At 46.3% G+C, this 15,590-nt stretch overlaps 1 protein-coding gene across 2 annotated transcripts in view; it reads right to left on the bottom strand.

Annotated features, from left to right (window-relative positions):
- Positions 1-15,590, bottom strand: part of EEIG1 (estrogen-induced osteoclastogenesis regulator 1) — a 37,985-nt gene that overhangs the window by 5,323 nt on the left and 17,072 nt on the right. For both annotated transcript variants that reach the window (XR_010073383.1, XM_063352989.1), the window contains exons 3-11: positions 11,502-11,622; positions 11,149-11,178; positions 7,386-7,502; positions 6,840-6,886; positions 4,038-4,195; positions 2,788-2,892; positions 2,330-2,519; positions 2,021-2,142; positions 827-896 (exon numbers count right to left, since the gene is read on the bottom strand). Coding sequence is in view for 1 of the 2 variants with exons in the window: in XM_063352989.1 (XP_063209059.1) it covers positions 827-896; positions 2,021-2,142; positions 2,330-2,519; positions 2,788-2,892; positions 4,038-4,195; positions 6,840-6,886; positions 7,386-7,502; positions 11,149-11,178; positions 11,502-11,622 (960 nt within the window). In the remaining variant the exon portion in view is untranslated. The remainder of the gene's footprint in view (positions 1-826; positions 897-2,020; positions 2,143-2,329; positions 2,520-2,787; positions 2,893-4,037; positions 4,196-6,839; positions 6,887-7,385; positions 7,503-11,148; positions 11,179-11,501; positions 11,623-15,590) is intronic.

Genomic DNA, 15,590 nt, shown 5'->3' with positions numbered 1-15,590 from the left:
ATTCAGAGCTCTCCACTCACAAACATCACCCTCTAACCCCACACAAAATACTGAAAATAACGAGTCAGTCTGGCAAGAAGTCAACCCTCATAACACAAAACAGACAGCTACGTGGCAAGCTAACACTAGAGCACTTGAAAGAGCTGGGTGTAACACATGAATCCTTCTAAAGGACAGAGGAAAGGGGGAGTATCCTGGGGAGTATCCTGCACAAAGAGCCAGTGTTCCTGGCTTTGCTTTGCTCCCGAATTTTGTCACTGACTTGACACATCTTTGTGTTAACATTATCGCTTTTTTTTGTTTTTAACCTCAAAAAGTGCTAAGAAGTCTCAAACGCTACTAGCCAAGACACTATACTGAGAGCTATTGTGGCAACAAAAAGTTTTATTTGTTCAGACGTCTTTCATGAGACAACAAGCCCTCGACAATGGAGGGGGAGGGAGGGAAAAGGGACAATAACCGAGGCTGCTGCAGTTTCGCTGCAGGCCAGCAGGAGGCAAAGCTCCCTGCCTTCAGTCGGGTGCAAGCACAAAGGGAACCAACCTCTACCATTTTGTCCTTTTACTCCTAACTTGTGTTCTTGGATCTAACAACTAGAATCACATTATCCCTCTGAGCTCCTGCTGAGAGCTGCATTCATACTCCAGTGCAGCTGTAGCCTGTCACCAAAGGGATCCCAGGGGTGTTAATGTGGGAATAAAGCCACCATGTAGCACATGATGTTTATAAATCTCTCCTGTAGCAAAAGGTGAAAGTTTCCTATGTACAAAGATCTAGCTAATCTCCCTGGAGCACCTCTGTCTGCCAGCCTTTCAAGGAAGCCTACCTGTTTCCCAGCTGAATACCACTCAACGTAGTTGTTCCATCTCTGCTCACAAACAACCTCAGGTTACTGTCTGCAGATAGAAAAAGAAGTAAGACATCAAAATCCAGAACTACTGACGGCTGCCAGGTGCTCCCCTCCAAGCCGCATTACACAACGGTCAGCACAGAAACAAGTGCATTTCTGGGAATGCATGTGCACGCTTTCTGGTGCTCCCACAGTAATAGAGCCCCTGGGAACTCCTCCTCTTGCTCTGAAAGGGAGCTTCACATAAAACATCAACCACAGCATTAAGCTTTGGAAGAGTAAACGCAGATAAATTAATTCAGTGTTACTCCTCCAGCTGCTGCTTTTAAGGCAATTCCATTGATGCAAGTTCTTGGTCAGCTTAAACTCCGAACAGATGAGATGTGGGGCCTCACGCTGCTTTTGCAGGCTCACTGGAGGAGAAACTCAGCCTGTGCTGCTGGTGAGAGGTGGCTACATTCAGTCTAGTTTTAACCCATGCTGAGTAACATGTAAATCCCCATACGATAAGAATGTTGCCAAATTCGGCACATTCAGCGATGCGTTAGTGTAATTAACTACAGAAGTACTAATAACAAGCTAAGCTCAAGTTTAAAACTTAGTGAAAAACCAGATGAAAAAGATTGATTTCTAGGCTAAACCAGAAAATTAAGAAAAAAATGCAGCGATATTATTAGTTTTCCCTTAACAGAGTCTGTGACTGCAATGGAGAAAACCCCTTCTTAGGCTCTCAGACAGCCCTGATCACCAGCATACCGTGATCCATCTTTCTTCCCATCTTTTTGCAGTGACATCCTGTTTCCCCTCCAGTTGTGCTCTCCTACTTCAATACCCTTGGGCTGACCCCAGACGAAGGCCACTAGAGCAGCGCAGACAGCTGATGTAACTCGTTTCCACTGCACTGAAGAACTGGTATTTTTCCCCTCTCATCCTGTATGTTTGAGCTACTGTTCAATCTCTGCTGAAGTGTGTAGCGCTATTTGCTAATGGATGTGCAGCTCTCAAATCCACATGGTTTGTTTACCTACCATAGAAACACCTAGCAAGCCCTGAAAGCAAACTGCTGTCAAAAGGAGAAGGGAGTCCGTGACAGATCAAATCTGACTGTAAAAGCTTGTCAGCCTTGCTAAAAGAACAGCCAAGACCTCCCTTTGAGACTCATCCTCTCACCTTCAGTATTGCTGACATCTGTGAAGTCCTGACTCTGCATTATTTTCTCCACTATATCATCAGCATCGATCCTGGTGTCATCCACTCGGGTTGGGTGACTCTCCACTGAATCCTTTTTCCTCCTGGGGAGAGAAAATAAAGGGAAAACTTACTCAGCTTTTCAAGACACAGACTTACAGATACTCTCCTGCTTTCCTTGGCAATAGCCGCCTCTTCAGCCCCTTTTTCTGATCTACCACTCCATGAAGACAAAGGAGTAGATTCTGTCTCGCCTTCCCAGTGAAGGCACTTTGCTCCTCGGGTACCTACCGGGAGGGTCTATCCAGCAGAAGGGCTGGTCTCGGGGGGCGAGGTGGCTTCTCTGGTTTGTGGTCCCGCTCTCCCTCAGGACACTCTACTGTCATACTCAGCCCTCCAGACGCACTGCTGCTGGTGGAGGTATTCCGGCGATGGGTCAAGTCAGACATACTAGAAGAACGGGAGTGCTCCGTGCTGTAACCTGCAAAAACAGAGTGATTACAAACCAGATCTTCTCTCCTCCCTGGCAGTGCAGTTAACAGGCAGGGCAGCTTCAGACCAGCATTTCTGCTCCCATATACAGAGGTTTAGACATATACCTACGAGCTCATCTGCAGATACTAAACAGAAGACTGATACTAAAGAGCAGAGCGAGAGAGATGGCTGCAAGTCACTCTCACAAGAGCTCACTGCAGGAAGGCAAAAGGGATGGGGCCACTGTTGGCAGAGCCATGCGGATCAATGGTTACCGGAGATCTTGGACTGCTGGCTGGCGTAGCTGGAGTTCCGCGAGTGTCCCGAGTGGAAGACCTCCTCTGGGCTGGACAGGTTCTGATCCGGTTCTTCTGGGACACCTGCCAAGGAATAACAAGGCACTCCACTTACACCGTAGCCAAGTCAGCACATTGCCTGCTGATCGCCTTGGACTGGAGGCTGATCTTGGGACGCTAGATGCAGGAAAGGGCAAGTCTGTTGGCAAGCCCTGCTGTATAGGCCAGCACAGCTTAGAAGCAGCTAAGGAGCAGGGGCGACAATAATGAGCTTCTCTGTCAAGCTTTTCACTAATTCTAGCACCCAGCACCTGAACTTACAAGCATTTCTGGGCGCTTGAAGGATCTAGGACAGGTAGTATCTGAAGCTATCCATAGTCAAAAGCATTAAGCTAAGACCAAGAAAGCATCAAACAGCCACTGGCAGTAAAGTCTTACAGCCTCCATTTGGGTGCTTCTCCTATTAACTACCTTTTCCCTTCTATTACTTGTGGGAGAGGCCATGCCATCTAAATCACATCTGAATTTGATACAGAAACCTCAGCATAACCTCTGCTCCTTTGCGGTCACCCCCGCTTGCCTCTCTTGCGGCAAGCTCATCCAAAAGTGCACAAGTGTAACACGTTAGCCAGCTTTTTATGAAAAGCCCTTGGACACCGTGCTAAGTCACTGAGGCAATGAAACTAGAGTGCTATTTTGGTGCAGCATATCTGCCTGTACATTTGGAGTGTGCTGGGAAGAATAAAAGGCTATGGGAAAATGCAGTGCCCTTGAAAACGGGCTCATACAGAAGCCAAAGAACTCTGCATCAGCAGCTGGAACAAAGCCATTAGACCTCAAACCAACCTCTAAAACCTTCAGAGGAACTTTTCTAGAAGATATGTGTGAGCAACAGAATAGCTGAGCTGAGAACAATGTTAAGTGTCACTGAACACAATGGAAAGCAGGGATGAGTGCAATACATGAATTATTAAATCCCCAGTAAAAAGAACAAATTGCTTTCTCCCCACGAACAGAAACACAAGGCAAAGATTCACGCTTCCTCTCCCTCAGTTGCACTTAATAGATAATTTTGTTTTTCTCAATTTTCTTAATGAGCAGAGGGATGAAGATGGGTGTGGGAAAACATGAAAAAATTAAAGAGTTTCTGTACTGGCAACTGCTGGGAAAAACAGAAGAGTGTCCAGGCACAGCCAAGCGTTGCATGGCTCCAGGACGGGCATTCATACCCGAGCTGAGAATGGCAGTTCTTGGCTTGGTCTGACGCAGAGAACCAATCGTGGCTGAACTGCTGCTGCTGCTGCTTGTGGTTCCCTCGCCCTTGCAGGTCAGCTGCAGGGTAGAGTCCTGTCCTGGTATGGTGATGGATTTGGCGGTGGAAGGAGGCCTGTAATCAGAAGTGGAGAAGGTTACAGGCTGCCAGGCAGGGACGATGGATCACCCCACCACAGCAGCAATCCCCACTCTGCTCTATCAGGAGGGTCTCCCTGCCTGCACCCACCCTTCATGGGGAAGGTGTCAGCCCTCTGTGACTGGTGACACAGTGCAACATCGGATTCTGCTTTCCTACGTGCAAGACTTGGGTGTTCCCTACCTCGTACTGCATCTGGACTGCATTACAAGGGAAAGCAAGTTTCTGAGGCCAGTTAAGGCAAAAAGGGACCATTCAATCATTTATAGAGGACAACAGGCTCAGAGACTGTACTGTCCTGCAAAAGACCATCCAGGGCTGCCCTTTTCCCCCAACACGTGTCCAGTGGCCAGTTGGCCTCACAAACAGGAACCAGTTTGCTGTTGTCCAGCTCTAAATTCCAGCACCCTTTCGTTACACCTTTCTGGCTCAGGTCAAAAGAAGCCTTTTATCCCAGCAACCCCATCCCCTTATGAGAGTACTTTTACAATGATCAAATAAGCTTTCAATTTTTCAACTGACAAACTCCTTTTCAGTGAGACTGAAGTGTTTTTCCAGCTGTCAAAATTATTTTTCTGGTTATTCTGCGTGCTCCCAACATCCCTTTGTAAATGCTGACTGTAGGGCAGAGCAGTCAGTGCCTGGAGCCCCCCCCCTTCCTCCAGAAGTGTTTTTGGGTGGAAGCCATGGCATGTGCAGTGTGGCAAACTGAATATTCCTGTTGGAGTCCTAACTTCCCTGTAGCCTGAAGTCTGAACTGGAACTAATGGATCACATTATGCTTTTCAAGTGAGGAGTGAGAAAGAAAAAACTTTTATTTGTCTCACTTGGAGCTCTGAGGGAAGATGCTACATGCAAGGACCTTTGCAGTATTTTGTGAGAGAAAAATAAAGTGCCGAGAATATTTTATATGGGCAGCCAAACAGCCATAAAGGTTTCAGGAAACCCACAGCATGCCTTCCCCAGGAAAAAAAACCCCAGCGCTCCCTAATCATGTTATCAGTGATTTACATGCATCTGGGTACTCTGGGGACTTTGCTTTGCAGGTTAATAAGGACTTTACAGCCTTAACCAAGCAAAGTGTTCCTGCAGCAGCTGCGGGAGCAGCCCCTGGGTTCATCAGCTCAGGCAAACAACCCACTCTGCCCTCCTGCACGGCACCCAGGAGAAGGTTCATCCGTGTGCTGCAGAAAGTCAGTGCTCGGAAGTGATTTCCCAGCACGGTTTAATTCCTGCCTAATCCCCTAATGAGTGCCATTTCTCAAAAGCTCCACTGATCAAGGACTATTCTACATGCAAAGCTTCCATTTTTAGACATTTGCACATCATCAACATAAAAAGAAGAAACAGGAATGACTGCAGAAATCCTTTAAGAAAATTAGGAGGTTTGACATTCAGACTGACCCTACTTACATTAAATGGACATATATATATTCAATTCTGTATAATTTTCAGGCACTCTAACAGTGGGACATGCTTCCACAGTGAAGGAGCAACAGGTATTTTTGTCAGACATATTATTGCCAGACCTAGTACCCTAGCTTTAAAACATGTGTTACTGTTACAAAGTTATGGTTTAAGATATCCAAAACTTCTTTATTATACTTCCTTCTGAAGCAGAAATTTTTCAGAATCAGTTGACACTGCATTTAGGGTTTCAAAGTCTTCGAAAACGCCGCAGCGCCATGAAGAGCCATTCACAAGATAAACCAACCAGAAGTTATGCAGCATTTCATAACAAGAATGCAAGCTAATTTATACACTTTAAGCTAGCTCCTAAAATTAAACCTTTTAGCCCAGGGCACCACTACTACAAGAGATGGGCTCAAGGTGAAAGCTTTCTTCTCTCATGCTGTTGGGAGTCAACACAAAATATTTCTATCAGCACATGGCAGTCCCGTATCCTCACACACCGAACAGCACACTAAGGCAGGCTGGCTTGGAATGCAGAGTCTTGCAACGCAAGTAGGAAGGTACATGTTGCCAGTATGTTTCTTAAGTTGATCCCCCAACAATTCTTTAAGCAACAAAACTGCTTCATAGCTTAACTATCCTTATTCTTTCCTATCACATGATTACAATTTCTCTGCTAATTAACACAAATTGTGAAGCTGGGCCCCTGCAGAAAAGGAGAACTAAAATGTTTCAGCCTTGCAGTATTTTTATTGTTGTTTCAATCCAAGATCTTTATCCTGTGTGATAGGTGCTGAAGTGTGTCTGTTTCAAAGACTGTTTTCTTCATTGACCTTTCCCTTCTCAGAGGTTAGTGAAACCGACTGAAGAGCTATGAGAAATTCCATCCTTCATGCAAAACGTGAAGTTCGTTATCAACGTCCATTAGTTTCCAAATCCTAACTAACACTAGCAGGGAAAATACTGGCCCAACCAATAACCAACCTGGGAAAACCAGAGCAGAGACAAACCAACCAACAGCACAAGCTGGCTTAGCTATTCTGTCTGATTCAACAATCCAGACCACCAGTTTTGAGCTTCCCCCTGTACTTCCCAATATCGAGGGCATCTTTTCACCCTCCCCATCAATTTTAGTCTCCAGCAAAGAATGGCGAAAGAACCAAGTGTCCTGGTCTGCCCAGAATGGGGCAAGCACCCAGAAACTCACGTTTTGAAGCAGGGGTCCCCCGAGAGCAGGGACATTCCGATGGTGACCTGGAGAGGGAGGACAAGGCACATCGTTAGCCACGCTGCAGTGCGCTCCTCACTTCACAACAGCCAGGAGGTCAAGGGCTAGGTGTAAAGATTAGCAAGACCTAGTTCCTTTCCAAAGGAAATCAGCTTCAAGGATTTAGCAAGGTATTTCCCTCCCTGCCCCGAATCACTGGCATCAGTAACTCCAAGTTGCAGTGGTTCAGCAGGACACCGGCCTGGCCACCCTGACAATGCACTTAACTTTTTTCCCCCTTCTGTTCACGCTTTCTTTGATGACAAGGAATGCTAGTGAGGGTCATCACTTGGCCAAATGGATGCCAAGATATCAAAGGGCAAGTCTGATAATAGGAAACTTCCCAAAGTTAGACGAGCAGCATAAAAGCAAAATCATGTCTCTGTACAGAACAGGACCTTCCCTCAGGCCCAGCACTGCACTCTGGCTGTCATCTTTCTGAATTCCATAGTAGGATTTCCACTCTGGCAGTACCAGCTGCCGTACCTTTAGGATGGAGTTGTCCTGTCGGGTGTTCTTAGTATCATAGCCTTCCAGCAAGCAGCAACGGACAGTAGATCCGGAGCCCGCAAATTCTGCCAGATTTAGATCAGCAAAGCCCAGCTGTAGCCAAGAAAACAATGGAGGGGAAGGGGAGAGAACAAAAAAAATAATCATTCAATGAAGGGATACACGGTGTCACACAGACCAAAGGAAGAGAGCACATCTGTGAGTGAGGGCAGAAACAAGAGCTGGTACACACAGAGTCACGTCTGTGAAGACCCCCTACTCTCGAGGATGGGCAAGGTCCCATTCCTCTTCCTAAGCCAGGTGGACACTCGGAGGCCTTCAGGAAACCAGTCCTGCATGGAGGACGGATGTACAGTAGCAGCTCTGGCCAGGACAGCGTTAACCAGCCCCCAGCCATTGCATAACCAAGGACATGGAAGGCACTAGGTCAACGATGTGGAAAAAACAGAATCACACATACACAAACATAATAAGGCACTCTTTGTATCGGGCCATCCCAGAATGCAGTGGAGCATGTGAACCAGGAGATGAAAGGATATTGTTACAGAGGAAAGTGACACTGTCCTGAAAAACAAACCCACGACTTTCAGCACAGCAAGCTGGGAGTCCAGAACCATGCAGTGGTGCATGTGCCTCACCCCCCCAGACGCAGCTCCTGGGCTGGGGAACTCCTGGAGCAAAGTTTCCTTAACACCACTGAGATTTAACTAGCAAATGGTATGTTTGACAGGCAGAAGGGAAGAAAAATATTTGAGAGATTTAGCTGTGAGCTCTCTAAACCTTCTCTAACAAAGAGGAAGCAAACAGGTAAGGTCACAGGCAAATTCAAAGAGGGTACTGATGCCTCTAGAATAAGGACAAACACACCAAGGAGTGTCTGAAAGAGAGAACTTTTGCTTTTCTACTCTAGTGCCTAGCATATAAATACAGTGTTTTCCTCAAAGAAAAAGTTATAGCTTCTTTTATGCAGAGCTTTAGCAATAAAGGTCAGTTGTATCTCATCTAATCTGATCAGGAAGAGATGCTGTACCCCATATTTGGCCAAATCATCCAAGCATGGATAGTTTGCATCACTTCAACGTACAGCCCAGCTTCCATGAGAACACGGAGAGAAGATGGAAAAGTAGCAGCTCGGACCTAGCTGTTATTTTGTGCATTGCAGTACATTTCTCCTGCCCTTGTATTGACAGCCAGATGATACAGCCAAACTGGGAACCTCAAACAGAAGCACCATCCTGAGGATATGTGGTGCTCTGTCAACTGTGGAAGCTGATAGGGAGTCACAGCACAAACCACAGGCACTGCTGTATGAACCCTGGCTCCCACTGTTCCAAATCAAAAGTCTAAACCACAGCCTGCACTAGATATATGATTTAGGGGAAGACAGCAGCAACATTAGCATAGCTGCTTCCTCCATCCCATTCTCAAAGGGGAACAAGAGCTGATGGCAAAGGAAAAAAAAAAGTGTGGGATAGCATAGGAATCTTTCTTCAGCAAAAGAAGGAAGGAAAAAAATAACCTAACTTTTCTCCCTCCTTAAAAATTCCCTTAACACAAGTGTTTCTCCAGCCCTTGCTGTAGATATTCCTCCGTCTCTTCTAGCCAGGGGCTATGCTGCTTGCTGAATGTTCACTGATAAGGAAAAAAACAGTGAATTTTTATCTATCAGAGATAAACAGGACAGGAGAAAGCCACAGATGGAACTGCAATCCATCACTGTGACAAAACTAGAGGACAGAAGAGACATGGCACGACCACACCAGCAGAACAATATGGCAGAGGAGTGGCCCAGACCCTTCCCAGTGCCTCTTCCTCCACCACAGCACTAACTTCTCTGAGAATATCGACAGAGTGTGGGAGAACCCTCCAGCGACCCAAACGGCGTGCTGAGGTCAGAAGCTCTTCTCAGGAAGCAGACTCCCAGTATATAGAGGAAGGATCCCTTAACAAAAGGATGTTTTCAGATGTAACCTTTCAGAATAGTTTCCTCAGTTTTCCAGCCAGCTGATGGTGTTTCTTCCAGCTTGGGGAAAGAGTTTCCGCTTTATCAGTCTTTCCTGTTGGCTTCCGCTCTATAACCCCTGACACTGAAGTGACATTAACGTCAAACCAAAAGGTGTGCAAGTTGATGGAAACTCTGTCTTGAGCACAAACAGCTCCATCACTCTCAGTTCCTGCTGAACGGGGACCAGGTAAAGAGGGCATTCACAAGTTGCATTTTCATCTACATCTGCTGCCACAATTGGAGTAGTTTTCAGCTGAATGAATACAGTTGAAAGAGGTAAGGACTCATTGTTTAGAATGGGAAAATAGTTGCATGAACATACACTACAGACTTCTGCTAGAAACGTTATGAATCCCAGGTAAGTCAGTTCTGCCATGAGGACCTGCCCGGAACAAGCTTGGTCCACAGGGCAAGACTGCAAAGTTTAATCACCCTGTCTGGTGTGACATCCCTTGGCTCCATGCTGCTGAAATGCTCAGGTCATCTTCTGTTGAATTCTAGGAGAACACATCTGTCTTCTTCAGGGGAGACCAAGAAAGATACCAGCCCAAGAGATGACAAGTACTTGAGATTTGGTCCCCAATTCTGAGCTGGAGCAACTAAGTCTCTTTCAAAACACAACTGGAGACTAAGTAGAAGGGAAGTAGGTTAGGACATGGCCTGAATAAGAGCCCAGGTTAACTCCTCCATGGAGACGTGCCTTCAGACTTCCTTTAATTCTGCATTTACAAATGCTGTGGGAATCTTGAGGATGGACACTGTGCGAGGAGGAGCCTAATGCATTTACTCTGTCTCAGAGGCATGTCTCTTCCTCCAGCTATGCTGCCCTCCCTGGACAGGCAGCTCTGCAGAATGAAGGAATAATCTCCCCTCAGTGTGAAATTAGTGAAAGAGAAACTGATGGCCCTAGAGACCATGTCCTAATTAGCAACAAAAAAGGAACGGTGGGGGCAGCAGCTCTGCCCTCTATCACACAGCACAGCAGTACATCGGAGTGAGTGCAGTTCACCCTTCAGAGCCAGTTGCCTCCACCGTCTCAGGAAGGATATTGATTAGAAGAAATTCTTACAAGGTTATGTGTGACCTGAACATCTGTTTATTAGAAAACAGCAGCAGTGACTCATTTTCAAACAAACATGGTTTCAGGCTCTGCGGGAGCTCAACTTCTAAGCCAACATTGTCTCTTGGTCCAGCACAAAGAGAAGGAGGTGGCCCACTGTCTCTCCCATAGAACAGGCAAGAAAACAGGGGGGGGAAACAACCCAAAACATCCCTGCTGATCAGTCTGGTTTCTGCCTCAATGTCTCTTGTACTTTGGAAGGCGGTGAATTCTGCTGTAGGTTTCTGCCTGCACTCACGAGGCAGCAAGATGCCTACCCCAGCCACAGCTGGCTGCTGTATTCTGGCAAACAGAACTGGAGTCTGTGTTTCTTTATTAGCAAGATGTTGCCAGAAGCCAGAGAGTTCACATCTGACTCAGAACTTCCCCAAAGTTTGAGGACATGCAGATCATCTTCCCAACCCCCTTCTCAAATCCACATCCAGTGCAATCTGGATCCTGTCCCAGCAAGTCTATTTTTTGGGGAAATCACTTAACTCAGGCCTAAACTAAGAACTAATGACTGACTGTCCAAATTGCTTCATGCAGCAGCCACTGGTTTCTAATGGGTGTAAAGCACTAACAGAAGACAAGACCATTACCACTCTGCCACGTTTGCTTTTCTGTGCTCTTACCTTTGAGTAGGTTTTTCCGCCCTTCAGCTCCTATAATGGGAGACAAAACAAACAGGAAAAGCAGCTATTATATGTGCTGGGGAAACAGAGGGAAAGTCATCACTCAGTTCTGGAATTTGCTTTCAGGATTCTACAAACCTCTGTCTCCCAAGGGTTACCACCACCCTGGTCACCCCCCACATCTGTCAAACACCCTTGCTGGAGAGAGGCTCCGTTCAAGTCACATCCCAGCCCAAACAATCCTTCCTTCCCACCACTTCCATCCAATTCTTCTTGCTGCCAAAAAACAGCTAGTAACCAACACCAGTAACACTGGTAGTAGTACCTGCCAGAAGCAGAAGCTAGATGCTCACCTTACGGACAGATACTCGGCAGATGCAGGGGTCCAGGAGTCCTGTGGCTGGGTTGGCACTCATTTTACACACAAAGGTGAATTTCTTTTTCCAGCGGACACAGTTTTCCTGAACTTCCTCTCTATGAGAATGGAAAAAAAACAGCCTTCAAATAAAGGTACAAAACCAAATCAGTCCTGACTGTTAAGTATTTTTTTTTAATGACAGGCAACCTGGGCTTAAAGATCCTCTACAGCACAGCTTGGTCCACACCACCTGAAACTGCACCACACAAAGGTGTTACGTTAGCATCAAGCTTTTCACCAGTCAATACAGGTAAAATCCACCTAGGTTACAGGGAAGACTAATCAACTCATCAACAGAGTTTGCCTTTAAAACTCTCACAAGCTCTCTGACATTTCCTGCTTAGCTGGTTTAGCTCATTCATCATCCGGCCCGGATAGAGCAGACCTCCGTAACAGAACTGGGCTGAAGGTTCGCAAGCTTATCTTCTTACAGCCTCTGTACAGCAAACGTGCTATGTGTTCTGGACGGCTTGTCCTTCCCAGGCAGCCATCCTGCTTCTTATGCTGGGACTAAGCCAGCGAGGACAGCCAGCTCAAAGGAGGACAAAAACGTATGTGGAAATACTCCTGGGTGCACACAGACAGGACCAAGCCAAGCAAACACTGTGCTTCAAATCATGGAGTTCAGACAGTAACTGGAGCAGTCCCAGCCAGGGAGGAGGCAGTCTTCCTTGCACAGCCTCTCACCAGCTACCTGATCTCCAGGGCAAGCGGAGAAGCACATGGAAAAGAAGGCTTCCCGAGTGCAGGAATTGCTTTAGGTATAGCTTTGGCTTCCACCCTTCAAAGGAGGCATGTTCAGAGGAGCCTCGAAACCTGGTGTGTGGGTCCTTCCACAGGGCTCTGTTTCCCCACTGATCCTCTGCAGGACCTGATCTGTTTATGGCTCAGAGCCTGGCCCTCAGCCAATTAAGTTCTCAAAGTAATGAGGTCGGGGGGGGGTGGGGGGGTGGGTGGGGAGGGAAGGGAAGGCAAGGCACTTTTGACAGCTATGAGCTTGCAAGTTTGCATCTCGCTCTTATCTCTCCTCTTAGCACAGGACAAAGGGGCAAGGGCAGGTGATAAAATGTTTGCTTTAGCAGGGAAAGGGAGGCTTCCCACCATCTGACCCCGGCGGGCACCGTGCACGGCAAAGAGATCGGTGGCAAAGGGGAGAACGATCAGTCTTGGTATCGCCTGAAGTCTCCTGGGAAGGAAGGGGCAGAAGCCGGCATAGAGCGCAACAAACCCTTCCGCAACCTTGAGGTGAGCCCAACAGAACAGATACCAGGGACGGGATCCTGACCCAGGAGGTCCTTGCAGTCCTCTGAGCTATTCTGTGGGACCTGAATGTGCCAGCCAAGGCAAACACAGAGAACAGAACAGGAGTAGCTGACAAATAACTGAAACCTGTAATCCCCTGTAATGCAGATAAGGGCTGATCATCCCTGTTAAAAACGTGGGAAAACAGAAGGCAGAAATTCCTTCAAGGCAGTGAACTTAACTCCTTCCAGACGGCACTAAGGCTAGCTATTGAAGTCATTGAAAGTGAGACATCTAAGTGCCAAAAGTACCTTTGAATCTGGGATTAATTCAAGATGAGATCTGGTTCTCATTGCTCCACTCAACTCACTCCAGCTCTTTCAGACAGGAGAAGAAACACTTCCAGAGGGATTAAAAAGGCTTTGCCTATAATAAAACGTTCACCGAGCCAGCCAAATTAGGCAAGTTAAATTTCAGATGTGAGGTGCCTTAAACCTGACTTAGTAGTAGGTATCTCGAATGACCTAAAGGAAGGAAAACTCAGATACCAATGAAAAAAGGAATTCAACAGAACAGAAAAATGCTTGGGAACACATGTGCTTCAGAAATGCAAGGAAGGCACAATAGATGCATAAAATACCAAATATTTTAGCAGTGTTAGTCGTCTTTAAAAAGGAACTGCTATTCTCCAGAGAGCAAGCTAATGCTAATTCCGCTAACGACACCAGAGCTTCAAGCTGAATCCTGGAAGGCAGCTATAAGCAAACGGTATTTGGATCAGACAGGTACAACAGCCCATTGCTGCAAACCTCATTCACAAACGTGGCTCAGAGCTCTAACTCCTGTCACAAGCAAGTATTTAGGTGACTAAGCTCCGGCTCAAACACCCATCGCATGCGCCTGGGTCCCTGCAGCTGCTTCGTCAGTAAGACAGGCAAGAACTGCTCCAGCACGCGAGTTTCCTTACTCATGGGTTCTTGCTCATATCACAATGCAGCTATGATTAAGCATCCGCTGGATGCTGCTAAGTCCAATGAAGGCTAATTACTTCAAACCATGGCAAAAAGTACTGATTAGTAATAGAGCTCCTTCATAGCTAATTTGCTGTTAGCATAAGCTCTGCTAACAGACATTATGCTTCTTAGTAAGGATGTATGTTTGCTTTCCAAAACTGCTGTAGATACCGCACGGCGCAAGGGATTAGGAAAAGGATTTGGGGGGGGTTATGTTACACACAGCACCATGAACATGAACCCAAGCTGCAGGTGCATGTGTAGCTTGGGGCTTTTTATGTCTTCAGAATAGTCTGCACAGGGCGGAAAGGAATTTACAAGGTAAAATTCAGAGCCACTTTCCAGTCACAAGTGTCACAATCACTCAACAATGACTTTCAACTTTCTTTTTTACTTTAAAGAGTGGCTTGTAAGGGTGGGGGCTGAGTCTGTATTGTTAGACAAGCAAGTGACGGCACTATTGTTTCAAGCTAAACTATAAAATATTAGTTCCACATTTGCAGAAGATGGCATGTGGGGAAGCGATGGGCTTTGTCTATCCACCTCCCACCAAGCTATCGTTAGGCTGGTAATTAGAGAAGACTAAAATAGGAAAAAAAAGCAGACTCAGATGAAGAGCAGTTTTGTATTTAGCCCTAGAATATTCTGATGTACAATTAGGAAGCATCACACAGAAACCAAAAAAAACCACACAAGAAGTGTGGTGAGGGCTGCACTGAGAGGCGTTTCCTTCCATCCTAATCACAAGGCACCTAAAACCAAAGCAGAAACTAACAGCTTAAAACCAGAAGTGTCTAATTTTAAGTTTTACTCTGTATTTGGAGAGCCAGAAATATATCAGACCAAAGCCTGATACTAAGTGCCAATTCAACTGGTCTTAAGAAGTTTTATTTTAAAAATGCCGTCTGTACCATTTTGCAGAAAGACTCCCAGAAGGTTGAATCCCTGCCAAGCTAAGCTTTGCCCTCTTCTGACTCGAGACTTATTCAAAGCTGTGTAATTACTCTTCTAGACCTAAATATACCTCCTCAGAATAAACTGATGCAACCCTGCAGCAGCTTTTGTGCAAAGCGGAGTTCCAGAAAGAGCTTCACGGGGTCTTCTAAGCCCAGAGCTACTCACCTACCTCCAGCTTCTTCACCAGCCAGAGGGGACAGTTTACTGCATCCCCCAGCTGCTATCCTTTACCTCAAGAGAAGATTTACCAGAAAAAAGGGCAATTAGAAAATGTTTCACCATAGCATGGTAGGAATTTAAGTAACAGGAACGATACACAGAAGCAACCCACTGATTTATCTACTTTTACAGAAGCAGCAGTGTGTGTGGTGAAGCCACCAAGGTCTCTCCGGGTTCGGATCTCACGCTCAGCCTTACTGCAGCTCTGGAGACAGGCAGAGGAACACACAACAGATTTTAGAGATGTTTACCAACTCTGATTTTAGTGCCATGGACAGAGTAGCACTGTTACAGAAAGGCACAAAGCTCACTATGAAGGTACGTTAGCTAAAGCAAACACTTCTCGAAAAAGGCCACGTATACGACCCATGCTATCTTGGGCTACCATGGGCCTCTGTCCCACATGAAAATCTAGCTAATGAAACACCAGAACAGAGATTAAAACTTCTATTTACAGACTCAAAGCTGAGCTGCACCCAACTGGGTATCGTACTTCAAACACACAACCCACTGAAACAGTTTTGCCTTGCTGAAACATTTAGAAAAGCAGATATTTCACTTTTACTTAATGGCAACAGTCACATGTAAGACAG

This window comes from Chroicocephalus ridibundus, chromosome 15 (assembly GCF_963924245.1).
Source record: "Chroicocephalus ridibundus chromosome 15, bChrRid1.1, whole genome shotgun sequence".
Lineage (NCBI taxonomy): Eukaryota > Metazoa > Chordata > Aves > Charadriiformes > Laridae > Chroicocephalus > Chroicocephalus ridibundus.
Note: the sequence above shows the minus strand (reverse complement) of the source record. Positions and strands in the feature narration are given on the sequence as shown.